The 26,086-nt window shown below is 41.0% G+C and overlaps 10 protein-coding genes across 10 annotated transcripts; 6 read left to right on the forward strand and 4 right to left on the reverse strand.

The window, feature by feature from the left end:
• Window positions 1–4,756: 4,756 nt before the first annotated feature.
• GGI43DRAFT_426755 (acyl-CoA dehydrogenase family protein) lies at window positions 4,757–6,100 on the forward strand (the record flags this gene model as incomplete). The annotated part of the gene is made up of 2 exons (XM_083208716.1): window positions 4,757–5,471; window positions 5,517–6,100. 2 exons carry the CDS (start codon window positions 4,757–4,759, stop codon window positions 6,098–6,100), a joined length of 1,299 nt encoding a protein of 432 aa, XP_083054983.1.
• A 470-nt stretch (window positions 6,101–6,570) lies between these two features.
• GGI43DRAFT_389073 (uncharacterized protein) lies at window positions 6,571–7,720 on the forward strand (the record flags this gene model as incomplete). Its single annotated transcript, XM_083204142.1, has 3 exons — window positions 6,571–7,118; window positions 7,182–7,291; window positions 7,365–7,720. 3 exons carry the CDS (start codon window positions 6,571–6,573, stop codon window positions 7,718–7,720), a joined length of 1,014 nt encoding a protein of 337 aa, XP_083054984.1.
• Window positions 7,721–7,812: 92 nt separating this feature from the next.
• On the reverse strand, window positions 7,813–9,362 carry GGI43DRAFT_322507 (fungal specific transcription factor domain-containing protein). The gene is made up of 6 exons (XM_083201864.1): window positions 8,856–9,362; window positions 8,678–8,802; window positions 8,481–8,629; window positions 8,220–8,431; window positions 8,157–8,171; window positions 7,813–8,060 (listed from the first exon to the last, which is right to left on the reverse strand). The coding sequence occupies exons 1-6, from the start codon at window positions 9,261–9,263 to the stop codon at window positions 7,905–7,907; spliced, it is 1,065 nt and encodes a 354-aa protein (XP_083054985.1). The 5' UTR covers window positions 9,264–9,362; the 3' UTR covers window positions 7,813–7,904.
• A 391-nt stretch (window positions 9,363–9,753) lies between these two features.
• Window positions 9,754–10,158, reverse strand: GGI43DRAFT_419437 (Zn(II)2Cys6 transcription factor domain-containing protein). The gene has a single exon (XM_083207676.1). It carries the CDS (start codon window positions 10,095–10,097, stop codon window positions 9,837–9,839), a length of 261 nt encoding a protein of 86 aa, XP_083054986.1. The 5' UTR covers window positions 10,098–10,158; the 3' UTR covers window positions 9,754–9,836.
• A 293-nt stretch (window positions 10,159–10,451) lies between these two features.
• Window positions 10,452–11,603, forward strand: GGI43DRAFT_426758 (HpcH/HpaI aldolase/citrate lyase family protein; the record flags this gene model as incomplete). Its single annotated transcript, XM_083208717.1, has 3 exons — window positions 10,452–10,491; window positions 10,555–10,787; window positions 10,839–11,603. The coding sequence occupies 3 exons, from the start codon at window positions 10,452–10,454 to the stop codon at window positions 11,601–11,603; spliced, it is 1,038 nt and encodes a 345-aa protein (XP_083054987.1).
• A 322-nt stretch (window positions 11,604–11,925) lies between these two features.
• GGI43DRAFT_426759 (electron transfer flavoprotein alpha-subunit, mitochondrial precursor) lies at window positions 11,926–13,100 on the reverse strand (the record flags this gene model as incomplete). Its single annotated transcript, XM_083208718.1, has 4 exons — window positions 11,926–12,166; window positions 12,264–12,522; window positions 12,577–12,745; window positions 12,813–13,100. 4 exons carry the CDS (start codon window positions 13,098–13,100, stop codon window positions 11,926–11,928), a joined length of 957 nt encoding a protein of 318 aa, XP_083054988.1.
• Window positions 13,101–13,631: 531 nt separating this feature from the next.
• Window positions 13,632–14,518, forward strand: GGI43DRAFT_433028 (electron transfer flavoprotein subunit beta/FixA family protein; the record flags this gene model as incomplete). Its single annotated transcript, XM_083209679.1, has 3 exons — window positions 13,632–13,685; window positions 13,750–14,386; window positions 14,436–14,518. 3 exons carry the CDS (start codon window positions 13,632–13,634, stop codon window positions 14,516–14,518), a joined length of 774 nt encoding a protein of 257 aa, XP_083054989.1.
• Window positions 14,519–14,918: 400 nt separating this feature from the next.
• On the reverse strand, window positions 14,919–20,189 carry GGI43DRAFT_389078 (thiamine diphosphate-binding protein; the record flags this gene model as incomplete). The annotated part of the gene is made up of 6 exons (XM_083204143.1): window positions 14,919–15,439; window positions 15,560–17,419; window positions 17,507–17,972; window positions 18,030–18,060; window positions 19,211–19,959; window positions 20,016–20,189. 6 exons carry the CDS (start codon window positions 20,187–20,189, stop codon window positions 14,919–14,921), a joined length of 3,801 nt encoding a protein of 1,266 aa, XP_083054990.1.
• Window positions 20,190–20,443: 254 nt separating this feature from the next.
• GGI43DRAFT_433031 (major facilitator superfamily domain-containing protein) lies at window positions 20,444–22,524 on the forward strand (the record flags this gene model as incomplete). The annotated part of the gene is made up of 4 exons (XM_083209680.1): window positions 20,444–20,447; window positions 20,888–21,061; window positions 21,126–21,781; window positions 21,883–22,524. The coding sequence occupies 4 exons, from the start codon at window positions 20,444–20,446 to the stop codon at window positions 22,522–22,524; spliced, it is 1,476 nt and encodes a 491-aa protein (XP_083054991.1).
• A 323-nt stretch (window positions 22,525–22,847) lies between these two features.
• On the forward strand, window positions 22,848–24,552 carry GGI43DRAFT_433037 (uncharacterized protein; the record flags this gene model as incomplete). Its single annotated transcript, XM_083209681.1, has 4 exons — window positions 22,848–23,676; window positions 23,747–24,133; window positions 24,194–24,376; window positions 24,436–24,552. Exons 1-4 carry the CDS (start codon window positions 23,044–23,046, stop codon window positions 24,550–24,552), a joined length of 1,320 nt encoding a protein of 439 aa, XP_083054992.1. The 5' UTR covers window positions 22,848–23,043.
• Between the last annotated feature and the right edge of the window lie 1,534 nt (window positions 24,553–26,086).

A 26,086-nucleotide genomic window follows, 5' to 3' on the forward strand; every position in this document is an offset into this window, starting at 1 on the left:
TTTATATTATATTATTATTTAATTTTATATTTATATTTTAAATTTATTAATTTATATTTTAAATATTTTAAATATTTATATTTTATATTTTTTAAGTTATAAATATTATACTTATAATAAGTATTAAAAATATAATAATTATAAGATTTTTCTTAAAATTTTATTATATTAACCTTTATTTTTTTAAGTATTTTAATTATTTAAAGTTTTTTAAAATAATAACTTAATTTCTTTTTATTATTTTTATAAATAATATAATTATTATTATAACAGGCTGTTTAATTTAAGTTTATATAAGTATTTTTATATATAATATTAATTTAAACTTTTTTTAATTAAATAAACTATTTAAAAGTAGTTTTTTTTTTATTTTTCTTAATATAATAGTTTTTTTCCTTATAACCTGGCTTATTATAATAATAATATTTACTATTAAATTTCTTTTTAAGTTTTTCCTTAAAATTCTTATTTTTATAATTAATAAAATTTAAGTTTATTTTTCCTAGTTTATTATTATTATTATTAATAATATATTTACACTTTTTATTATTATTAGCTTATAAATATATTTTTATTTAATTTTTTATTTTTTTAATTTTATATTCTTATTATTATTTATATTATTATTTATTAATTTTAATAAATTTTTTTTATAATATTTTAAATATTTTTAAAGGATTTTTTAATAATAAAATATTTTTAATTTTAAATTTTAAACTAATATAATATAATATATACTTAATTATATTATTATAATTTATTTTAATATTTAAATATATAAATTTAATTATATACTTAAAATATAATTTTTTTTTTATTTAATATTAAAAAATACTATTTTAACTTCTTATTTCTTATTTTTTTTTTTTAAATAAGGCCTTTAATTATTTTTTAAATTTAATATAATTTATAAAAAAAATTATAATTTTTTTTTTTTTATATTATTATATTATTATTTTTTAAATCTTATAAGTATAATTTATATTAATTTTTTATAATATTAATAAGTTTTTTTTTAATTATATAAATTTTAAATTTATTTATATTTATAATAATTTTTAAATAATTAAAGTAATTTCTTATATTTATAAAATAAGCTTAAATTTTTTTTAAATTTTTATTAAATAATATAAGTATTTCTAATTTAAATACTTTTTTTAAATTTTATTATTATAAGGTAATATTAATAATTAAAATAATAGTAGTTATTATTAGTACAAGTACTGTTATATTATTTTATATCTCTTAAAGCTATTTTTAAAAATTTATAATAATTTAAGCTTACTAGGTAATAGTATTTTAAGCTATATTTTATTATTATTATAAATTATTAATAGCTTACTAATCCGCGGTATATTAAACTTTTATTTATTATATTAATTTTTTTATATTTACTAATTAAGTTATAATATTAATTTTTACTTATAATAGTCTTATAAGTTTTTTATTAATATTATTATTTATTTTATAATTAAATATACTTTTTAATATTACCTGTAAATCTAGTAATTATTTAAATAAAAGTTATTAATATATAATAATCTAGTTATTAAATTTTTAAATAAAATTAATAATATAAAAAATTTTTTAAAAAATAAACCTAAGGTCTAGGTTTATATTAGTAAATAAGTTAAAAGATTTATAAGTAATAATAATAAATAATAATAATTAATTACTATTAAAGTTAATAAGACTTAGTAAGTTATATTTTAATTATATTATAATTAGTATATTAATAACTAGTTATTTAAGTTATTTAAATAAGTAAAAACTAAACTTATATATTTAGTTAAGCTTTTATAATTTTTACAGCTTATCAGGCTTGTAAAATAAGTTAATTAAGTATATAAGTTTATAAGTTTATATAACTTGTAAGTTAAGCCTATTAAGCTTATCCTGATTAAACTATTAGTCTTTTATTAATCCAGTGAGTCCTACCCTGTAGGCCTATTATTACAACTATAAGAATCAGGTTATAATATATATATTATTTAAATACTTAATAATATTATTTAAATTAATTAATATATTTATAATATTTTAATAAATAATTAATTATATTTTAAAAATATTTATAAATAATTTTATAATTATATATTTAAATAATATTTTTATTTTTTTTAAAATTTTTAAAAAATATTAAAAATATATTTATAAAATATTATAAATATTAAAAAATATTAATTTATTAATAAAATTAAATAAATATAATTTTTATATATAAAAAATTTAATTTTTTAAATATTTAATATTATTAAAATAAATTTAAATAAACTTTAATAAAATTATTATAATTTAAAATTAAAAATTATTAAAAATAAAAAAAAAATATAAATTTTTTTAAAATTAATAAATTATTATTAAAAGTTTATTAAAAATTAATTAAAATTATTAAATTATTTATAAATATTATTTATTTAAAAAAAAATAAAAAAAAATAAAAAAAAATTTAAAAATAAAAAATTTATATATAAAAAAAAAATAAAAAAAATATTTTAAAAATTTAAAAATATTTTTTTAAATAAACTTATACTTATTATATATAATTTAAATAAGTTATTAAAAATTAAAATAAATATTTTAAATTTTATAATTAAAAAAGTATTAATATAATAAAATAAAAATAAAAAATTTTATTTAATAACTTTTTTTTTAAAAAAAATTATATAAATTTAAATTAAAATATTTAATTTATAATAAAAAATTTATAATAATTATTAAAGTATTTAAAAAAAAATAATATTATTATTTAAGAAATATTTATAAAATTAAAATTTATATTAATTATTATAATATTACTTATTTTATTATAATTTAAAAAGTTTTTTATAATAAGTTAAATATTTTAAATTTTTATTAAATTATAAATATAAACTTATATATTATAAAAAAATTAAAAATAAAAAAGTAAATATTTTAAATTAAAAAAAGAAATATTTTAAATAAATATTTAAAATAAAATTTTAAATTTTATATAAAAATTATAAAAAAAATTATAAGTAAATATAAATTAATATTTTATTTATTATTAAAAAATATAATTTTATTTTTAATAAAATAAAAAATATAATAAAAAATTTAATATTAAAATAACTTTTAAAATATATATATTTTAATAAAAAAATATTAAAATAAAATAATAATAAAATTTAAATATTAAAAAAATTATAAATTAAAATATTAAAAAATATATACTAAAATATAATTACTATTATATTTTAAAAAATTAAAATAACTTATTAATATTATTAATAATACTATTAATTTATTAAAATAAAAAATAAAATTATTAATATAATATTAAAATATAATATATACTAGTAAATTAAAAGCTTTAAATATAAGTTATATAATTAATTATAATTACTACTTATATTATAATAATTATAAAAATTAATCTTATTTAATTTTATTATTAAACTTTTATAATTTAAAAAACTAGTAATATAAATAATATATAATAATATATTTATTAATATTAATAAACTTATTAAATTTATTTATTTTTTATTTTTTTAAAAAATAAATAATATAAAAAACTTAAATTATATAATAATAAGATTTATTATATATAATTATAAACTGCTAGGAGAAATAGTTTTTAATAAAAAAAATATATTTATATTTAAATTTTAAAAAATACTTACTATTAAATTTAAAATAAATTATAAAGCTAATATAGCTTATTATTTATAAACTAATAAATAAATAAAATAAATTAATTAAATTATTAAAATATAATTATATTATTATATTAATTTTAAATAAAATAATTAAATAAAATTTTTTTTAATTATATAATTTTTAATAATAATATAAAATTAAAATTTATAAGTAAATTATTATTTTTTTTAATTATAAATTTAAATTTAAAGCTTATAAATTACTTAAATAAAAAAAAAATATTAAAAAAATTATAATAAAAGTAAAAGATATAATTAAATTATATAATAAGTTAAGAGTATAATTTAAGTTTATATATTAAAAAATAATTAAATATATAAATTAATATAAGCTTAAAAAATTAAATTTTTTAAAAAAAAGAATATAATTTAATTATTATAATATATATATAATAATAAGTAAGTAAATATTAAAATAAATAAATTAAGTAATAAATTAAATTTTAAAAAATTAAATTTTATAAAATTTTAAAAAAAATTAAAAAAATTAATTATAAATTTAAATTTTTTAAAAAATAAAAAAAATAAAAAAAACTTATATATTTAATATCTTATATATTATTAATAAAAAAAATATTAATTAATAAAAATATTAAAAAAATTATTTAAAATAAAATTATTATTAAAAAAAAATATAAAATTAAAAATATTAATATTATAAAAATAAGAGAAAATAATAAATAATATTATTAAATATAATAAAAAAAAAAATAAAAAAAAAAAAATATAACAACTTATTAAATATTTTAAAAATTTAATAATACTAGTAAAAAAGCTTTATTAAAATTTAAAAATTATAATAGCTTAAAATTTATTTTTTATTCCTTTAGAAAATTTACTTGCGTTAAAAAAGTAAAATTGTCAAGCGCCGCCAACCATCGGATGCAAGATCCGGATGTCTCGGATATCGCCATATCCAGTTAGACTCTATTCCAAGGCTAGGCCGGGCATGTCGGTCATGCGCTTCGCCTGACACTTCCGCTATGCTTGCCACTTCAGTGCAATTTCAATTGTTATAAGGGCATGCTACTCCGAGCTCTTTATTGCCGAGACTCATTGCTGATTTCCTCAACATGCTCCAGAACCCAGCAAAAATGTCACAATCAATTGCAAGGGAGTTGCCTCGCCTGATACGTCATTCCAACCTCTCGTCATGGCGAAACACCAGCCGCTCATTCTCCGCCACCTACTCAAGGCGTCTTATGGAGACGACCTGCTTCTCGGATACACAATTAACAGTCCGCGAAGCCATTAGCCAGCTCTGCTCCAACTTCCCGAATACATACTGGCAGGAGCGTGATCAAACCGAGCAGGATCCCAAAGACTTTCATGCTGCCCTAGCTCAAGACGGATGGCTAGGTATAGCTCTCCCAAAGGCCCTTGGGGGGTCAGGGCTTGGTATTTCCGAGGCCACTATGATGATGCAAACTATCACGGAGAGTGGCGCTGGCATGGCTGGCGCCCAAGCAATCCATGCAAACGTATATGCGACGCAGCCGTTGGCAAAGTTTGGCACCAACGAGCAGCTTGAGAGTATAATCCCGAATATCATCGAAGGCAAATGGAGGGTTTGCTTCGGAGTCACAGAACCTAACAGTGGTCTAGATACGTTACGGCTATCCACCACGGCTACCAAGCAGCCAGATGGTTCTTATCAGATCAGGGGCCAAAAGATCTGGATCACCTGTGCCCAAGTCGCATCAAAGATGATCCTCTTGGCACGGACGGCTCTATTAGACCTAGAGAAACCAAGCAAGGGGCTATCGCTCTTCTGCATTGACCTCAACCGTGATTAGCCAGGTCTGGATATGCGCAAGATCAGGAAGATGGGAGGAAAGTCTGTGGATGCAAATGAAGTTTTCTTTGATAACTATCGCATTCCCGCTGATAGTCTTATCGGAGAAGAGGGTCAGGGCTTCAAGATCATTTTCCATGGCATGAATGCCGAACGGTGTCTCCTTGCTGGGGAGGCTCTTGGACTTGGCTATGCAGCTCTGGAAAAAGCCGCTGCGTATGCCCGGGACCGAAAGGTCTTCCAACGTCCAATCGGTCAAAACCAGGCTATAGCACACCTGCTGGCAGATGCGTATATGAAACTTGAAAGCGCCAAGCTGGCTACGTATCATGCAGCCAGACTTTATGATGAGAACAGTAAAGCAGAGGGGGGTTCTGAAAACAAAGTCAGCCCAGCCTCTGTGGGAGTGGCGTGTAATAGCGCCAAGTATCTGGCAGCCGAAGCGGCTTTCACGGCGTGTGAGAGAGCTGTTCTGGCACACGGTGGAATGGGATACGCGGCCGAGTACGACGTGGAAAGGTGGTTCAGGGAGTCTCTTGTTCCACGGATCGCCCCCGTGAGTCGCGAAATGATTCTGAACTATATCAGCGAGAAGGTACTCGAGCTTCCTTGGAGCTATTAGAGCATTAGAAGTAGCCCTATGTAGTCAGCTTGACTCTGTACAATGTATCATTCGTTTGGACTATACTCTAGGAAGTCTGACAGTAGGTTAGATTCTCGTTGTCATCGCACGAGAACATGGACTCTAGTTATGATGCCATGTTACCTTTTACAATGCAGGAACTAGATTCACACGGACTCAGCATGTCAGCTTTCGACGTCCTCTAGACAGGCGAGCAGTCTCGTGGTATATCGTCCTTGACTGGAACATAATTACCTCTGAGCAAGATTCGCATTGTCTTACGTCTCTTGACAATGACGTAAGGTGCGTTTATGTGTCCGGACTTGACAGCCGACTCCCGGATAGCAAAGCCGGAGTGTCGGTTCTCTGGATGATGGCCCACCTGAGGGACTGGCGCATAAGATTGGGAAGGGGTTTGCTTCCTTAGCTGAGAGTCGCTCAAGTTCAGTTAATCTCATCCTTGATCTGTCATGAGGTCACTCGCCGCCCCCCGTCTTAGCAGCACACTTGGCCTGGTATACCGCTGCATTCAACAACGGTCTGCAAGTACCTCGACGTCGGATGTTGCCCAGCGTCTTTTAGACCAACACAAAGGTCGTGTCACAACGCGCCAGCAAGTGTTAGACGGCAACCAGCTCCAGAAGCTGAGCCTCACCCTTAACCGACCACATCTTCATCCCGGGCTTGACGTCTCCGAAATAGCCCCGGCCAATGGCACGGCCCTGCCGCCAGGCTATCACCTTGTCTATTTCACACCAAACGGAACCGAACTCGAATTAGGGTCAGATGGAACCGACCGAAGTTTCAATGCTCCGGCGCCCTTCACCCGGCGCATGTGGGCGGGAGGGCGTATGCAATGGACCAAAGGCCGTCCTTTGCGCGTCGGAGAGAAAGTCGAAGAACGGACAACTTTACTTGCTGCGGAGGCAAAGAAAAGTCGAGGCGGAACCGAGATGATAGTTGTTACTGTTGAGAAAGAGTTTTGGGGTACACAAGGACTGTCCGTGGTCGATCAAAGGTGACGTTCAATCTTTTCATTTGAATCAACTACCTAGCAACCCATATTGACAACTATCGTTAGGTCTTGGATATTCCGCACCGAGCTTCCAGAGCCTTCCAAAAAGACTACTGTGCCTACCCATTTGGTAACAGATCAAACGAACTTCGAAACTATACAGCATTCACCAACAGGTACATTGGCCCTTGTGTCGTTTCTAAAAGGACCCGTATATCCAGGTAAAAGGCTTCTACTAACATCACATAGGGTTTCCAGAGCGACAGATGACATGGTCTCCAATATCCCTCTTTCGCTTCTCAGCGCTGACGTTCAACGCGCACCGAATACACTACGATGCAGCCTGGAGCCAAGGTGTTGAACATCATCCAGGTCTTGTCGTTCATGGTCCACTTAATCTGATCAACCTGCTCGACTACTGGCGCGACGTTCACGCTGTCGATGGCGCAGAACCGAACGAGATCACATACAGAGCACTGTCGCCTCTATACTCAGGGGAGAATTACGAGGTCAAGACGAGTCATGTTACGCAGTCCCGAGGAAAGGTCGAGATCTCGATTACAAACAAGGGCACGTTGTGCATGAAAGGTGTGATTTCGGAGTAGTGAATGCCGCTGGATGCAAATGCTTCAGCTAGACGGATTCAAGTAGACTAAATAATTTGATTCTCCAGGGTTTCCCAATCTAGTTGTTCTACGCCAGTCAGTGAGAGAGATGTATTGTGATATATCCAGTACAAGTCATCTTCCCCTTCGAGCACAATGTCGCCCAGATCGTCCACGCCAGCCATTACTGCATCTTGACCCTCAAAAGGATCCCCACCGGTCGTGCCCTGGGTAGTAACGCTCTGACTTTGTGGTTCGCCCGGTGCATATTGAGTTGCCGAGTAAAGCGAAAATGGTTGCATGAGCATTTGCGGCTCCCCGACGTCCGCATCTGGCGTCTCTGTCTCAAGAGTCAGACTGGCACACATCTGGATGTGTATAAGTCACTTCCTCCGCTGAAGCTACTGCGAGCCATGTACAACAAGATTGGTCGTACTGCGCATATGACGTTCTGGCACTGTTACCACGAGATTCTAATAGTCTAGGAGGTTCTCCTTACCTGGTTGACCGTCAAATGAAGAGATGCGATTGTCCTCGCCGATGGCAGTTGAGAGCTGGACAGGGGCACATTGTTGAGCAAGAGGTCAGCGGGATGTGATCCGCCTGAGATCTCGGCGGGCATATCATTTTCGATTTTATGTAGCGAGTGTAGGATATCTTGCACTTCCTTAATGAAAGTGCCCTCAGAGTCATTGTTTTGCGAGTAAATTGCTTTTTAGAGGTCAGTGTGGTATATCTAGATATGAACGGGAGGGCTAACTGGTGGTGATGCGGCCAGTGCTCTGAGTCAGCTTTACATTTACTGCAATGGCCGCAGCGGATGGGTATTCGATCTGGTCCGATGGCTGAACTGTGGTGATTGCTCTGTCTGAAATACTCATTGGGAAACCTACAGCTGCAGCAAGTCTCCTGTCACCGCATCAGAATATGATGGCAGCTTACTAGAGAGTTACTAACCGTTCCTGCATGTAGATGGACCACCAAAGTCGGTTCCGATGGACTGTTTCCGAGCGTTTGTGGGTTCGATGAGGTCCGGACTTATGAAGAGACAGGCCCAGCGACAAGCGGAGGGCGGTACTCGCCTATACGAGGTGAGTTTTATTGACAAGGTTGTGGTCTTGGAGCAACTACTCACGTAGAGATAAGCATCCTCTTTACGGTCTGCAATTCGTAAATAGAGGGCACATAGACCCATGAGCTCAATGCCCAGAACCCCTTGTTTTCGTAGGCCACTCAGGTCAGGCAGACGCTTGATCGCCTCTTGGAAGAACTCATCTCCAGGCAATTGAGACTCGTCGTCCCACTTTGCCTGGAGAAGCCGTCCGATGGCAAAGACCAGGAGGCACTCGGCATACCACAGCTCGGGCACTTTAGTATCAACTGCGTCTTCGTCGAAGAGGGATGACAGATTATCCGAGAATGCTCTAACATCGAAAAGGTGCTGTGATATTCCCACGTTTAGAACGACAATGCTTAACATGCTGTAGGCGTCTTCTTCTGTTGGCACCCAGCTGGCTCTGGTAGATGGGCCCTGGCGTAGCATAGGGAGCTTGAGTGAAAGTCAGATGTGGATTTGGACGCGGCCGCTCCGCCAAGAGAGTTCTGAGCTCGGAGCTGAAGGTCTCGCTGGAAGAGAGAGATGTCGCTGGCGCAAGAGCTGGAGATTGGTAAAGCAAACGCTTAGTATGTTGTGACAAGCGCAAGATATCGCTGCATCTCACCTCTTGGCGTAGACTTTGTCTTCGGACTAGAGGTCACTGTTGGTTCGAGACCGACAGGGTGTGGAGGTTGACAAATCGGTGAGATATGTTGCTGTACATCTTGACCATTTTGTGCACCAACCCCTTCTACCTGGCTTTCGGATACTGGAGATGCATTCGAAGGTTCAGGAGATGTTGGGCTGTGTGCAGAAGCGGGTCGCTCAGAAGCTGCTCGGACTTGGCCTGGGTAAAGTCAGCAGCCAGAAGTCTTGAGGTTAGATGGGATGTGATGCCCAGTACCGCCAGTATTGCTATTCTCGTATCTTGCCACTTTCTCCTCCAGATTCCGTATGTGACTGGCCGTATGTAGTTAGCCAAGTGGCATCCTGATAGAGACTGTAAACCTGCAACCTAACTTACGTGACTGAATAGAGTCTCCGTTTGGACGGCCGAGTGAAAATACAATCAAGGCCACGTTTGACGCAGTATACGCAGGGTCGAGTGTCGGAACACTTGACTTTCTTGTCACGGCAGACGAGGCATGCTGTTGACGTGCGAGGGCCGATGCCGATGCCGACGCCGTCACCGCGTCTGGCACGGTTCAGTGGCTTTCCCTGTCTCGGGCCCGGATCTGGGCCCGTCTGCATGACTTGACATTCGATTGTCGTATCGTCCATGGGTTACTACGTCCGAAGTGTCGGCGGATGAAGGTCAAGACAACTTGTCCATTGATCCCTCGGAGGACCCCGCTGTGGAAAACAAAAGCCGAGTCCGGATCAATCGGATACGGATGCCGAGATAGACTTACCCAATTAGGTAATTGTGCTAGCCGATCTCAATCAATCCGTAAATCTACGGATCGATCAGATATGATGACTACCCTATAGGTAAATCTCACGCTTGTTTCTTTTTCACATGACAGGCGAGAGGCCCAGATTTGCGGCTTAGACTGGTTGCTTGTTTCTATTGCGCTGGAGACTTCCTCGGTCGGATCATCGTCCATTCACCTTTCATCGTTTCAGTTCTCAGTCATGTCGCTCCCAACATACCTTCGTCGGGCATTACTCTATGGTGTGGAACAATAACTCAAAATGAATCTCATGTTGGGTATTTGAAACGCTGATTAGCATCTAGTACCTGGGTCTTCCAAGAAAATGCTAACCAAGTCTAGCAAGTTCGCGGTTGATTCGGTGATATATGACCTTGAAGATTCTGTAACAGCTGAGTCGAAAGAGCTGGCGAGGCGTCTTGTTGCGGATCACATGGCTGGGAACGCAATGCAAAGGTCTGTACGAGGACCTAGGGAGGCGTCTGTACGCATCAATGCAATAGATACTGGCCTTGCAGCACAAGACATTACTCAAGTGGTATGGAGCCGCCCGCCCATGGAACTCAAGGGCTAACCGTCAAATAATCAGATGCTCAGCGGGGGAAGTAACCTCGACACGATTGTCGTGCCCAAGGTTGAGTCTGCGGCAGATCTGCGTTTTGTTGCAGATGTTGTCCAACATGTTGCCCCACAGAGAAGCTTCTTCCGACCTGCAGCGACGAATTCCTTGGAACAGATAGAAAGCGCGCTTCCGTCACGGCCCATCCATGTCATTGCTTTGATCGAGTCCGCCATGGGCCTTGTCAATGTATCAGACATTTGTCGAGCCGGTTGGTCATTGGGACTTGCGGGACTGGGATTTGCCGCCGAAGATTTCATGGCGAGTGTCGGGCTTTCGAAGCTGCCAGATCGGCGGGAAGTGCTCCTGGCACGATCTACAATCGTCAACGCCTGCCGAGCATATAATCTTCCTTCCATTGTCGACATGGTGTCTGTCAACGTGAGCCAGAATACAGATGACATGGCCCTGATGGAGGAATGTAAGGAGGGCCGAAGCCTTGGCTTTACCGGCAAACAGGCTATTCATCCTTCCCAAGTCGACATTATACAGAGCGCCTTTGGAGCATCAGATGACGAAGTGCAATGGGCGGTGCAGGTCTATGTGGGAAATATAGAATCACAGAAAAAGGGCAAGGGCGCTTGGAAATTGAATGGTCAAATGGTTGATGCGCCTGTCGTCAAGACAGCTACGGCTCTCCTTGACAGAGCCAGGATGTGTGGCATAGATGTCGATACTCATATTGCAAGATTGAAGCTTGATTCTTGGGAGGGCAAGTTGAAAGGTTTACTGTGATAGTTTTTAGTATGGAGGACCTATTTGAAACTCATATTGTGCCAGTCTAAGTTCTTTGGAAGGGCAAGAAATCACTTTGAGTACAGTGTCGGTCATGTTTTCCCAGACTAAGATCCTGTTGAAAAGAGCAGTCGAGAATATGAAACTCTCCATATAGAGCTGCACATCTAGGTCGCAGTCAATCTGATGTGTCTTGTTCGCCTAAATACGATGTAGTGCATCAAATAACACTACCCGCCTTTACTTTGAATATTCCAAAACAGACACAGAAAAGTTTGAACGTCTCATTGATATTCTAATACACTTTGTAGAGCCATAAAGATCATTCGACCGACAGGCGCTGGGTCAGCTCAGGTACCGCTTCAAACAGGTCTTCGACTAATCCCACATCCGCGACTTGGAAGATAGGTGCCTCAGCGTCCTTGTTGATTGCTGCGATGACCTTGCTGTCTTTCATTCCAGCAAGATGCTGGATTGCTCCCGAGATCCCGACTGCCACGTACAGCTCCGGAGCGACAACGTTCCCGGTCTGACCGACTTGCAAGCTGTTGTCAGCGAACCCACTATCAGCCGCAGCACGGGATGCTCCAACTGCAGCATTCAGTGAATCTGCCAAAGGAAGAAGAACTTGATCAGATCAGATCAGAAGCCTCCTTGGACTTCAAGCCCCTTCCGCCTGAGACAACCCTCAACGCAGTTCCCAAATCAGGCCGATCGCTCTTAACCAAGTCCTCCCGCACCCACTTCGTGCTGGGTGATGCCTCCGAGGTTATGTCTTCCTTGTATGTTTCGATGGGTACAGCTCTGTCTGCGAGATCTGCCGGCGGAAACGCTGACGAGCGCACCGTTAGGTATTTAACATCATCGGTAGACTTGACTGTCATGATCGCGTTTCCTGCATAAATCGGTCTTATAAAAACTATTCGTGTCAGAACTTAATCACGCTTCAAGGTAGCAACTTGTAGAGACTCACCATCCTCAGAATCCACGTTTGTCACATCCGATATAGGCTGGTGGCCATTCAGGGCTGCAGCACGTATAACTGCGTCTCTACTGAATACTGAGTTTGCTGCCACAACGTGGGTGTATTTTCCTTCTTTGGCAAGGCTGGCAATTATGATCGAGGCGTGCTCGGCCAGACGCTGAGTAGAGAACATGGCCAGTAAGTGATCCAAGTCGGATGGCTAGTCAAAATTCACGATCACCTACAGCATCGCTATTTGGCTCTTGGGCTACGGAAACAACCTTGTTTAAGCCTTTCATGGCGGCCGCCTCCTCCGTGGCTTTCTTCGCAATGCCTCCCACCAAGAGCGCAGTAACGGGGCCCTTCAGGCAGGAAGTAGCTGAGACTGTTCGTGCTGAGTCCGAGGACAATTGTCCATTACGAACTTCAAGAACTGCTAGTGTTGAAGCATACCGGCTGATGCACCATCTTGGGTAGTACACGCAGTGCTGAGAAGACAAACGCGCCCCAAAAGTCCGTGTCGTTGCGTGCATGGTGTGATTTTGTACTAACCGAAACTAAAGACTTTTTCAGTGGCACTGGTAACTGAGTTACTTGGTCGACATGAACTGGGAGTCTACCTGTTAAACTGGAACTGTAGACTTGTGAATATCTATCGTAGTGTCCTGAATGCTATTACGTCCTGAGTATCGAAGCAACTCAAATAACCAGGGAGAAAACTATTTAGCCTACCAGGATGCATTATCGTCTACTCCACATGACCTGAAATCATTACCGAAGTGTGGTCCGGACTCCGAAACAGCCCCCGGATCAATGACCCGGCCTAGCTCTGCCCCAGCCATCGTCAGCCGATTGGTTCCCGTTCCGGACGAGGCGCGGAACCTGCGGACTGAGAATGGTTTATGACAGTGTGTAGAGTCGGCTGTAAGTTTCCTGGATAGTGCAGCTGATTAGAAACAAGTTACCGGAGATTTCTAGTTGCCCTCTTTGATCAAGTTTAAGGATTCATACCTCGTGGGTTGACGAATAAAGTCGACGTTTCACATGAACCATATAGAGGCAAGATGAGTAGATCGCTTCGAATCTTGGTTCCCCTTAAGAGGGTTATTGACTACTCGGTAAATTATATCTCGTTGCTCAGCCACGTTCATATGCGAGTTTGAAGATATCTGACAAACCTAGGTCAAAGTCCGCATCCGCAAGGATGCTCGAGGTGTGGAAAAAAGTGGTGTCAAGCATTCACTCAACCCGTTCGACGAGCTGTCTGTGGAAGAGGCAGTCAGGTTGCGGGAACGCAAGCATCCCGTCGAGGAGATTGTTGCCGTTTCTGTAGGACCACTCAAGTCTCAAGATGTGCTTCGAACCGCAATAGCTATGGGTGCTGATAGAGCGATCCATGTCAACGTGCCGGAGGAGCAAGCAGAGTCCATGGAGCCCCTGGTCGTTGCAAGATTACTTCAAGCAGTGGCTGAAAAGGAACAGTCAAACCTGATTCTCATGGGCAAGCAAGCTATCGATAATGATTTTGGTCAAACGGGTCAACTACTTGCTGGCCTACTAAATTGGCCACAAGCCACGCAGGCGAGTAAGATTGAGATCGACGGAGACAGTGCCGAGATCACGAGAGAGATAGACGGAGGAACACAAACGGTCAAGGCTCAGCTACCGATGGTAGTCACTACAGATTTACGGCTGAACGAGCCGCGTTACGCAACACTACCGAGCATCATGAAAGCGAAAAAGAAGAAGATCGAGCAAAGAACTCTTGGAGACTATGGCGTAGTAGATCACAAATTGCTGCAAGTTCTCCGCGTTGATGGTAAGTACTACCAACGTTTTGTGCATGACCACACTTTAACCAATTGCAGAACCCCAAAAGCGGAAGGCAGGGATTATTGCGGGCGACGTATCCGAGTTCGCAGGAAGATTGCGCGACCTGGGCGCTCTCTAAGGACTCATCAGCTGTGTGTGGCGCTTGAGTGGCCAGGGAGTTGTATTTAGAATGGTTTGAGATCAGATTCAGGATGCAAGACCAGACGAAGGTTTCTTTTTTTATCCCGGCTAAATAAGACAATATCTGTTCAACATTTTGGTGCCAATCCCCTTGATGTACCCGTGGCCTCTTATCCCTCACAACGTGACGAGCGCAAGCTGTCTTCTCGAGAGCAAAAGTATTGTAGCTTCAAATCGATTTGAACAGGAAGATAGAATCGGTGAATGAATATTCTTACAAAATTCATCAATTTCATCCCGGCGATAGCAACAGTGGTGTATTGGATCTTGGATAGCCTACAATCAGATTGCTTTTCCACAACCAAGAACTCGAATATGAATTCATTAGGACTCTGTATCTACTCTTGGACATTGAAAACATCATAGAGCAGTTGTTGCTCCTCAGAATAGTGAATATTCTTGAGACCTGCCGCCGGACTGGCGCTCGGTCCTCGACCTGCAAATAGCACGCGACGTCCAGCATGATGGTCCGTCTCACTCAGAACCGTGTCCAGTCGATCACGTACATAATGCCACGCTCCACCATTGTAGTGTTCTTCCTGCGCCCAAACAATCTCCTTCGCATTTTTGTACTGATCGAGGTTGGACTTTACCTCGGCCCAAGGGAAAGGATGAAGCTCCTCGATTCTTGTGATGGCTACATCCCTGATCCCTTCTGTTTCTCTGTATTTTTTAATCGCAGCATAAACTTGCCCGGAGCAGATAACAACCCGCTGGATGGCTTCCAGGTTGTCGATTGAGTGGCCGTGCGAGGGATCCATGATGACGGGTTGGAATGTTGACGATTCGGTAAAGTCGGCAATATTAGAACGAGTCAGCGGGTGGCGGAGAAGGGATTTCGAGAAAAATATGACAAGGGCTATACGCAAGTTAGCAAAGTCTGAAGGCTTGACTCTTAAAAACCCGAAGAAAGCTAGGCCAATGTGCATCTCAACAGCCAAGTCAAGGTAGACAAAAGTGGTCTTCGGAAATTACATACGCTTTCTGTACTCTCTTCTCATCTGCCGACGCAGAACGTGAAAGTAATTGGCAGGTGTAGTCATATAGACTATGCCAATATTGGCATCTTGGTGAGCACGGTCGGGATCCGCCGGAAATTTCCTACCCTCCTCTGAGCAGAGCATCAAGAAACGCTCGATGCGGGCAGATGAGTGCTCGGCACCCTGCCCGTCATACCCATGAGGCAGAGAGAGTACAAGACCAGAGCGGTCAAGCCATTTTGTTTCGCCGCTGGCGATGAAATTATCAATGATGACCTGCGTGTTGTTCGCAAAGTCTCCAAACTGAGCCTCCCACATGACCAGCGAGTTTGGGTCCGCCAGCGTCACGCCGTACTCGAAACCCAAGGCACCAAATTCACTCAAAGGCGAGTTTTCCACCTCAAACGGTGCCTGATCTGCGGCAAGATTACTCAGAGGGGTCCAAGATTTGCCAGTTGCCTGGTCGTGTAGTACGGCATGACGCTGGGAAAATGTTCCTCGTTGAACATCTTGTCCTGTAAGACGTACAGGATGTTTCTCGAGACACAAGGTTCCGAAAGCCAATGCCTCTGCAGTAGACCAGTCCACGACTCCGTTGTTCAAGGCACTCTTACGACCTGTAAGAATACGCTCCAGGTTATTGTGTAACAGAAAGCCGCTGGGGGCGCTCAGGGCCTTCGTCGCCACTTGCTTAATCGTCGATTCGTCGATGGCTGTAGTCACGGGAGGGAGCGTTTCTTTCATCAGGCTCTCTGGAGACTTAAGATTCTGCCATGGGGCCGTGAATGTTTCCCGAGATGATACATATTCCTTGCTGTTGTCGTATATCTCGTTGAGGCGGTTCCATACGCTTTCCCGTAAGGAATCGATCTCCTCGCTAGTGAACGAACTCTCGGAAACCAGCTTGTGGACGTACTTTTCTAGTGACGGCGTTTGTGCAGCAACCTTCTGGTACATCAAAGGCTGTGTGAAGCTAGGTTGGTCGAACTCGTTGTGGCCAAACTTGCGATAGCAGACAATGTCAACAACGCAGTCACTATGGAACGTTGCTCGCCAGTCTGCTGCAAGTTTGGAGAGGAAGACCAGCGACTCTACGTCATCTGCATTAACGTGGAAGATGGGGGCATTCACAACCTTAGCAATATCCGAAGCATAAGGAGTTGATCTGGAAAAGTGCACATCCGTGGTGAAGCCCACCTGGTTGTTAACAATGAGCCGGATAGTGCCGCCCACGTCATATGCTGGCAATCGTGACAAGCCAAGAGTTTCGTAGACAACACCTTGTCCTGCAATGGCAGCGTCGCCGTGTAGAGTTATACACATGTTCCTGGTCTTTTCCGTGTCATTGTGTAACCGCTGGTTGGCAAATGCCTTCCCAGTGGCAACAGGATCAACTGCCTCGAGATGCGAGGGATTTGCGAGTACCGAAATGTCCACAGTATGCCCTTGGGGTGAGACGCGCTGACCATCGTGACCAAGATGATACTTAACGTCGCCAGCCATATTTCTCACCATGTCTGCCCGGACACGCCCAGTGAACTCGGCAAATATAGCTTGGGGTGCCTTTCCATAGACAGTTCCTAGCATCGTCAAGCGACCACGATGACAGCTGCCGATTATGATATTTTTTACACCGTGGACATCGGCGCTGTGGTCAATCATGGACATTACTCCAGGAACAAGTCCTTCTGAGCCGTCTAGACCAAAGCGCTTTTCGTTGGGGAATTTGGCGGCGAGGAAACGTTCGAAAGACGATCCCCAGATGAGGCCATCAAGAATTCGCCATTTCTCCTCCCGTGAGAACTTGACCGGGTTAGAAATCTCAAGACGATCTCTTAGCCAGTCACACTTGACGCGATCTGGAATGTGTAGGTATTCAACTCCATAGCTGCCACAGTACCTGTCCTCACAGGCTGCTATAATATCCCGCAACTTCATGGACTTACTAGTCTCCATGGCATAGCGAGGAAGTATGCCAGGGCCGAGGTTGATCCAGCGGTCCATGTCCTTCTCGGTAAACCCGTAGTAGGACGGCTCAAGCTCAACGGGCCGCGCAGAACCAGATTGGCTCTGGCTAACATCCAAGGCATTCAGCCGCGTACCCAAAGGATCCGTCTTGGCATAGTAGTGTCCTCGGGACTGGTACGCTCGCACCAGATGCTGAACTTTGAGATGTAATAACACCTCGGCTGCCTGCTCAGAATCGAGACCCGGCGTTGGGGAGACCTGGCGGGACGATATCAGTCCCGGAGGTGGCTGAAAGGCCTCAGATGCGGGTTGCGACCGATCCTCCATGTTGCGAAAGTATGCCCTCCATGACACATGGACAGATTCTGGGTTTCGTTTCCACGCCAGAAACATCTCATCGATGTAATTGGCTGCGCTGCCTTGAAGGAATGATTCGGTGATATTCTGTATATCGTTAGCATTGGTAGCTCGCACAAATCCTCCAAGCTGTGTTTGACTCACTGGGGGTTCATTTACATCGCGATCCGATGATCTAGTCTCCAAAGAAAGATTTTGAAATAATTGGTCATGGACAGGGCGACTCTCATTTCCAGATAACGCTTCCGCGGCAGACGAAAACGTCCTTCGGATGCATGACAGGCTCTTTAATTTCGCGCAGGAACAACCCCCATGTCTCGTGATAGAGCGGCAAGAAACGACAGCACTTGTACGGCAGCACAGGAAGCTCAATGCTTCCCGCACCACGAGAGTATTTTGGGCATGGAGCATTGACATAAAGTCGACTGTGGAAAGTGTGTGTGCGAGTTATGAATCTTGATCGAGAGTTTTAAATCTCCCAGGCACGAAGCATGATTGGGAGACACGAACCATTGAAGATATCAAACAAAGTTTAGGTCACAAGCAGCCGAGCGGATATCGTAGCCATGTTCATTTCCGCGATCCAGAACCACCAATCGCTCTCCGAACCTCGGGGAGGACAAAAAGCTTTAGCCAACTCCCCCAGTCGTTCGAGCATCCCCCGGACCGAGCAGATATTGGCATGCGTAACGCTAGAGACATGTATGTTATCCACGGAAATTCAAGCCGAGACCGCCTATCCACACTAGTGCTAGTCCTAATCTGGCTCCGAAACCCCTGCTGACCGCAAAATCTATCAAGTTGCCAAAGCCTGCAGCCGCCTCGAGAAGGTAGGGTCTGCTGTCTATCCCATGGAAAGGTGTCAATTCTTTAGCTAACCCAGAATTTCCCACATAGAAATAGCGTGCCCGTCTTCCCCCTATTCCCGGAGCCGCCTTGCCTTGCCTGCTTTTTACAACCCCAGTTACCTACCCTAGAGACGTCACTTTCCAAAAGCACATGCTGAACAACACGATAACACCGCGCCAAAGATGCCCGCTGACGGGCGCTTGGCACAAAAACCTTTAAGTAGAAATGTTCGCGAATTACTGGAGGAAAGCATGGGAAATGAAAGAAGGAAAATGCGATGGCGAGTAGCATGGAGAGGAGCTGGCAGCCTTTAACTAGACAGGAATGATGACATGTATTAGAACCCCGACATAAAAAAAATCACAATAAAGATATCTCAACTCGTCATCCAGCCAAGATAGTCAGCCATAACCAATGTTATCATCCTTTGCTCATGTCAGCTACAAAACGATATTTGCAGGGGCAGGGTGACTTACGCATGTGGCGCAACTCGAAAATAGAACGTGCCAAAACCACGATAAAATCGCATGTAGCCTTCTTCGGCAGCTACTCTTCTGAAGCAGTTGACCATAGACTTGTAGACGGGCTTGCCATCAGGACCATTATGTTGTCTTTGAAGTCGTGTCTTCACAAAGTCGAAAGGGATACCGATAACGGCAGAGAGAAAGCCAGCAATGGCACTTGCCGTCAGGGTTTGCGCAGATCCCGACCACTGGGTGTGCGCTTTTAATTGTGTCTTGGCCTCAGAAAAAAAAGTAAGCTGGCCTAAGTTGAGTGACATGGCTCGGGCAATAGTTGGTGTCGCTCCAGTCCAAAGAGCCCTGACGCCTTCGGCCCTTGTGATAGATACTAATGCATCGATGACCGATTTGTAGTTGTTGCGCTTGGCTGCCGGCAGCAGGCCATCGGTCTGCATTCGGACCAGGGCAAGATCCGCTGGGTTGCCAAGCATAGCCCCGAGACCACCGGCTAACAAGCCGGCGCCGCATCGTTCCCCAAAGCTGATAGCTGTATTCTGTTCTTCGTGATATTGCTGCAGGAACTTCATGAAAGTATCAAAGAATCCTAACCTCGCTGTTGTGTAGATCCCCTGACGGAAGAGGCCGGCGGACAGACCAGTGTAAAAGTCGATAATCCTCCCTTGAACGAGAATCTTCCTAGCCACTGATAGTGGTGTGGGTTTGCCCTCTCCCATTTGATTGTTACCGGCAAGTTGCAAGTGTACCTTGTTTCCGTGTTCAGGATTTATGTCATTTTACAAGAGTCTGGTAGAGTACTCACCTTGACCATATCGATGGGCTGGATGACAGTGGTTGCGATGATACCAGAGATCCCCCCGTTGATGAAAGGTAAAGCACCTCTCATGAGTGCCGTATGGAGAAATCCGTTAGCAACCTGAGGCTTGGCTCTTAATTCAACGAATTGCGTGTCGCTAGCAATGGAAGCAGAACTCATTTTTTTTGTTTTGACAGATGAGACAAATTGAACCCAAACAGATTAATTTAGTAAATTGGTTTAGTACCGATATTTAATGCAAACCGCCAGGAGTAAGGCTATATAAACATTTGTATGAAGTATCAACCTACTTCGAAGCACCACGAACATTTGCTGCTGATCTCTGATCGGGACTTATGTTCAATTAGACAACAGATGGCTTCGGCTCTATAGAAGTCATCAACCGAGACGCGTGGATTAGGTTGCTTGGATCGATGGGTTCGGGAATGATTTCCGGTGTTCTTCTGGCTTCCTGCTCGGGGCTGACTGGGCAAATAATTACTCATCCCGTCATGAGGCCAATGGAGAGGAAGGGCTTGAAAATAAAAGGCCAGGGCTACACATCGATCGAAACCTAGAAAGGGTAGCGTGCTTCGATCGTTTACTCCATGAGCACTACAGTATCATGGGGCGGATTAAGGGGGTCTTCCCCGCAAAGCCCCCCGGGTTGAACACCTCCCCGCATTGTGTAATTCGACTTGAGAAGTCGGGGTTTCCGGGGAGAACATCGTTGAAGGCCCAGCCCAAAAATGCAAACAATTTTTTTTTCAGATATATAATGCCGCCACGAGCCCCTTCGCTCTTCTTTCTGTCACAAAACCTTCGCTTCTTGCAACTGAATTGTCCAAACTCTCCGCTAGAATAGGAACATACTATAGATACAAAGGAAGCTATGCAGAACAAGGATTTTACCGCTGCTGCTAGTGAAATCGAGCACACAGACGGCACCCATGTGACCTTCGAGGCAATCGATGAAGCCGAGGAGAGGCAAGTTGTGCGTAAGCTCGATCTTTACGTGCTCCCTCTTATGACTCTGGTCTATTTTTGCATGTGTGAGTTTATCTCGTTCCTGCATGCTTCTTTCTTGTTCAAGTTCAGAAATACTGATCAACGCAGATCTGGATAAGCAGTCCATCACCTACGCTGCCATATTTGGGTTGCGCACAGACTTGAAACTACATAGCGAGCAGTACAACTGGTGTGTTTCCATGTTCTACCTCGGTCAGCTGTTGTCCAACTGGCCCGCGGCATACCTTCTCGGCCGACTGCCTTTAAGAGGCTTTGTCGGCTGCACTATCGTTATCTGGGGAGTGACATGCATTTGTGTTGGTCTCCCGCATAGCTTCTCTGGTCTGATGGCTGCCCGATTCTTCCTTGGTCTGACCGAAGGTGCCGTCTCTCCCGCCTTTGTTATGTTGACATCGGTGTGGTACAAGCGTCGAGAGCACCCTGTCCGGGTTGCTACATGGGTTTCCATGAATGGCTTCGCTCAGATCGCCAACGCCCTTATCTTGTTTGGCCTCGGCCGTGCCAAACTTGCTGTCGCTTCCTGGCGGGTACTTTTCTTTATAATTGGTGGGTTGACTATCACCTCGGGGTTACTATTCTACTTCCTGCTGCCAGGAGACATCACGACAGCCTGGTTTCTCACCCCGCGACAGCGAGAAATCGCCACCAAGAGGCTAGCGATAGATCGTAGCACCCGTGATCGGGCAGACTTCAACCGAACCCAGTTTAACGAGGCGTATAAATCGCCCATTACTTGGCTTTATGTGTCCATGGCACTTGGTATCACCCTAACGACTCCCATTATCAAGGCGAGTAGATTTCAGTCTATTCATCAAGTTGCATGTTTTATTAACCTCAGCAACAGTTCTCGGCGATCGTCATCAATGGTTTCGGCTACAATAAATACAACACAATGCTCGTGGGGCTACCCGGTGGTGTCCTGAATATTCTGACCACATGGTTTGGGGCTTTTATCCCGCGTCTCATCAAGAGCAAGTACAGGCGAACGTGCACGGCCCTTTTCTTGTGCTGCATACCGCTTCTGGGTGCCATACTACTTGCGACGCTTCCCGCCTCAAAGCCTTGGGGCATTGTAGTTTCGACCTGGATGGCCAATGCCGTCACTTGCTTGCTCAGCAGCTGCTCGGCTCTCATGGCTAGCAACGTGAAAGGAAACACGAAAAAGTCTTCCACTACGACAATCTTCTTCGTGGCTTATTGCGTCGGGTGTATCGTCTCACCCCAAGCTTGGACCGAGGCTTCGGCCCCACGATATGTCGAGGGCTGCATTCTTAGCATTGCTTCGCTGGTATTCCTGATGATTACCTTGTGCGTCTATGCGTTTGTGCTAGACAAAGAAAATAGATCGCGAGATCGAAAGGCGGCAGACGGCATGATTGACTACGTGGTGGACAGTCAAGGTTACGCAGGTGGCGTTCAGAGTGGCGTGGCCATTGATTCGGACTTGACCGATCACCAGGACAAAGCCTTCCGGTATATTTTATAATTTGCCGTAGTCTGCAGCGTAAATAGTCGCGGCTCTAAAACACATGGTGATTCGGAATATTCTTTTTTTGGAGACCTCGGTTGGAAATGTGACAGTCGTAGATAGAAATTCGTATCACGAGTGATCAAAAAGGCAAGCCAACGAGTCATCTAATCCACGAATGAAACCGTGAAGGGTGCGTGGCTTAAGCGTTGTTGAGCATCCGGAATACGAAGCAGAGCTCGCACCAAGATTGCGAGTCATGCTCCGAAGTTTAGGAAGCGCATATCTGCTTGGCACTCGGCCCGAGCCCTTTCGGAAGAAACATCCGGAAAACACATTTCGCAGTCCTCCTCCTGGTCTCGGCTTGAGATAGGGAAGAACACACGCGGCTCGATACGTACATGACATACGGGTCCGGTCATATTTGCATTCGTTGGAGGCATATTTCAAGTCCAGGCTCTTCATCCTAGCTTCAACGGCCGCAAAGGGGGCTCGAGATTCCTTGCTCTTGTTTCAACCTCTCCATCCAACACAAAAATGCCTGGAGAAACACGATATCAGTGGGTGGCATTGAGACTTTGGCCGCTACAGTCCGTGGCTCGGCGATCCCAATTTACTTTTCCCACAGCAATACGGCGGCGACCGAACACGCTATCCTGCCGTCACTTCAGTGGCAGTTGGGCTCGTAATGCGGATCTCATCGTCAAGGTCCCTCCAATGGCTGAGTCCATCAGTGAGGGCACACTTGCAACCATACACAAGCAGGTCGGAGACCGAATCGAAGCCGACGAGGAGCTTGCCAGCATTGAGACGGACAAGATCGACGTGGCGGTTAATGCGGCTGTAGAGGGAGTCGTTATCGAGCTGCTTGCTAAGGAGGGCGATGTTGTCACAATCGGCCAGCCCATCGCTCGAATAGACACCAGTTCTGGTGGCGGTGAGCCTGTATCTCACAAGCCTCCAACACAACGCTCCAACGAAATCACAAAAGTTGCCCCGGCTCCCGCGGAAGACAAAAATGCTGTACAAAGAGAGCGGGCGATCGAAAACCCAGTGCACCCCGAACTGCCTCCTGTCACGATAAGCCCTTTATCAGCAGGCCCGCCGCAGAAGATGCCCAAGGATGCCGAAAACCCAAAACATGGACCCTCGCTGCGAGGCGAGCACGTGGTATGTGTTGAATGTCTAAGACCGGTCATATGACGCCCGCTTCTTTCACAACGGCTAACCACATTGTCAGGAGAGAATGTCACGCATGCGTAAAACTATTGCAACGCGCCTTAAACAGTCCCAAAACACATGTGCTTCGTTGACCACTGTTCAAGAGATTGATATGACCGCACTGATGCAGTGGCGGTCAAAGTATAGGGTAGAAGTGGCCAAGAGGCACGGTGTAAGACTCGGCTACATGGGTGCTTTTGCAAAGGCTACGGCTCTCGCTGCGAAGCAGGTCCCCGAGATTAATGCTAGCATCGATACGGATCGCGAGGTCATTACTTATCGAGACTATGTCGATATTAATATCGCTGTTTCCTCTCCCAAGGGGCTAGTGACCCCCGTGGTAAAGAACTGTGATGTCCTGAGTATAGTGGAGCTAGAAAGAAACATTGCCATCGTAGCACAGAAGGTAAGTCTGTCTCAACACCACTGTTTTGCTTTCTGCTGACCTCCGTGACCTAATTTTCAGGCCCGACATGCCAAATTGACCATGGACGACCTCGTCGGTGGCAACTTTTCCATCAGCAATCCCGGAATTTTCAACTCCTTATTTGGAACACCAGTTATCAATTATCCACAAGCTGCGGTTTTCAACATGAATACAATCAAGGACCGTGTAATTGCAGTCGACGGCAAAGCGGAGATCCGACCGGTTAGTGCTCCATTCCTATTGTTGCTGCTATATCGACGGACTAATAACAAATCTGGTAGATGATGTACATTACTGTGACATATGACCATAGGCTTATTGACGGAAGAGAAGCTGTGACTTTCCTCAACATAGTCAAAAGTTATATTGAGGACCCTTCTCAGATGCTGCTCGAATAGAGGGAGCGAGATGGAGGTCAACTTCTCATGATTACTCGACTTGTCCATGGCTTGGGTATAGTAATTGTATGGCTGAGTTATAGCGAATTCTGTAAAACGACCCTATACCCACATTTGGTCAGCCCCCCATTTGGTCATAATCAAAATCCACAAAATAATTTCAATACATTTATTTCAAACAACCCTCCTGCTATCAAAATTGAGCCTCAATACAATCTTCCGGAACACTAGGTACACTAGAGGTATCTGAATCGTCTATATTAACGTGAGTCCCTGTAGCTTCTTGCTGCGCCTTGTAGATTGTCACGAATATTAATAAATAGGAAATAAATATATGTAATAATCCGGTTCCCTAGATGTTAGTATAGGGTGATATTTCCAAGGGATAACCCTAGAATCTGGGTTTATATTAGCAAATAAGTTAAGTTAATCTTATAAGTAATAAGTAATACAGGGGTATAGCTTCTAGCCTAGACTAGAAAAGGGCAGTACTTGCAGTGGAGGCAGCAGAATCTTATATAAGCTAACTAATTTTTTTAAGCTAATAAAAAGGCTTATAAAGTTATATGTTTGTAAGATTATATATCTGTAATAAAACTATTATGCATCCCTATTAATTGCCTTATTATTAATTTTAATAAAAAATTAATATAAGTTAACTATTAATTATAATTAACTTATAACTAATAATTAAATATATAAAATTATTTGTTTATTATTAAGAATAAATAAATAGCTAGCTATTAATATAAAATTAAAATTAAAATATTTTTTTTACTTATTTATAAATTAAAATAATATATTTCTTTTCCTTACTATAATAATTAGGCTATTGCAAGAAAAGTAATAGAGAATTAAATAAGAACTAAATGCATATTTATTATTAAATAGCTGCTATATATTATTAAAGAATTATATTTATCTTTGTTTTTTTTTTTTTTTAAAAAAAGAACTCTTTTTCTTTTATATCTTTTTCTTTATAATAATAAGGTTCTAGTTAGTTATATTATAGCATCTTTCTTTTATTCAAGGTCGCATTAATATAAAGTTAGCACAGGCTTTTAAACTAATAGCTAGTACCTAGCCTCTAGCTAATTACATCTAAGTTTCTTTATTACTTAATATACTACTCTTCTTTTATAATACTAATCTAATACTATTCAAATATAACTTATATAGCTTTCTAGATTTACAAATAAAAAATATCTTATTAAGTAGTATTTTATAGCTAAATAAATTAAATTTAAATATAACTTAGTAGTAATTTTTTTTATAAATATACTTTTTTTTATTTTTAAAAATATAAAATAATATAAAATTATAAATAAGAGTTATTAAGTAATATATTATTAGCTAGTATAAGAGATTATAAAAATTACTTTTAATATAATAATATTTTTCTTATTTTCTTATTTTCTTTTTCACAGCTCTTATATAGCAGCACGCCCCTCTCCCTACAGAACTTCCAGAGACTAAGGAGCAGTGCAAGAAGCTGGCCGAGGCCGTCCTCGCAACCTTCTGCCTTGTGGTAAAG

Source organism: Trichoderma evansii (assembly GCF_050947405.1).
Source record: "Trichoderma evansii strain SZMC 28006 chromosome Unknown GGI43scaffold_54, whole genome shotgun sequence".
Taxonomy (NCBI): domain Eukaryota; kingdom Fungi; phylum Ascomycota; class Sordariomycetes; order Hypocreales; family Hypocreaceae; genus Trichoderma; species Trichoderma evansii.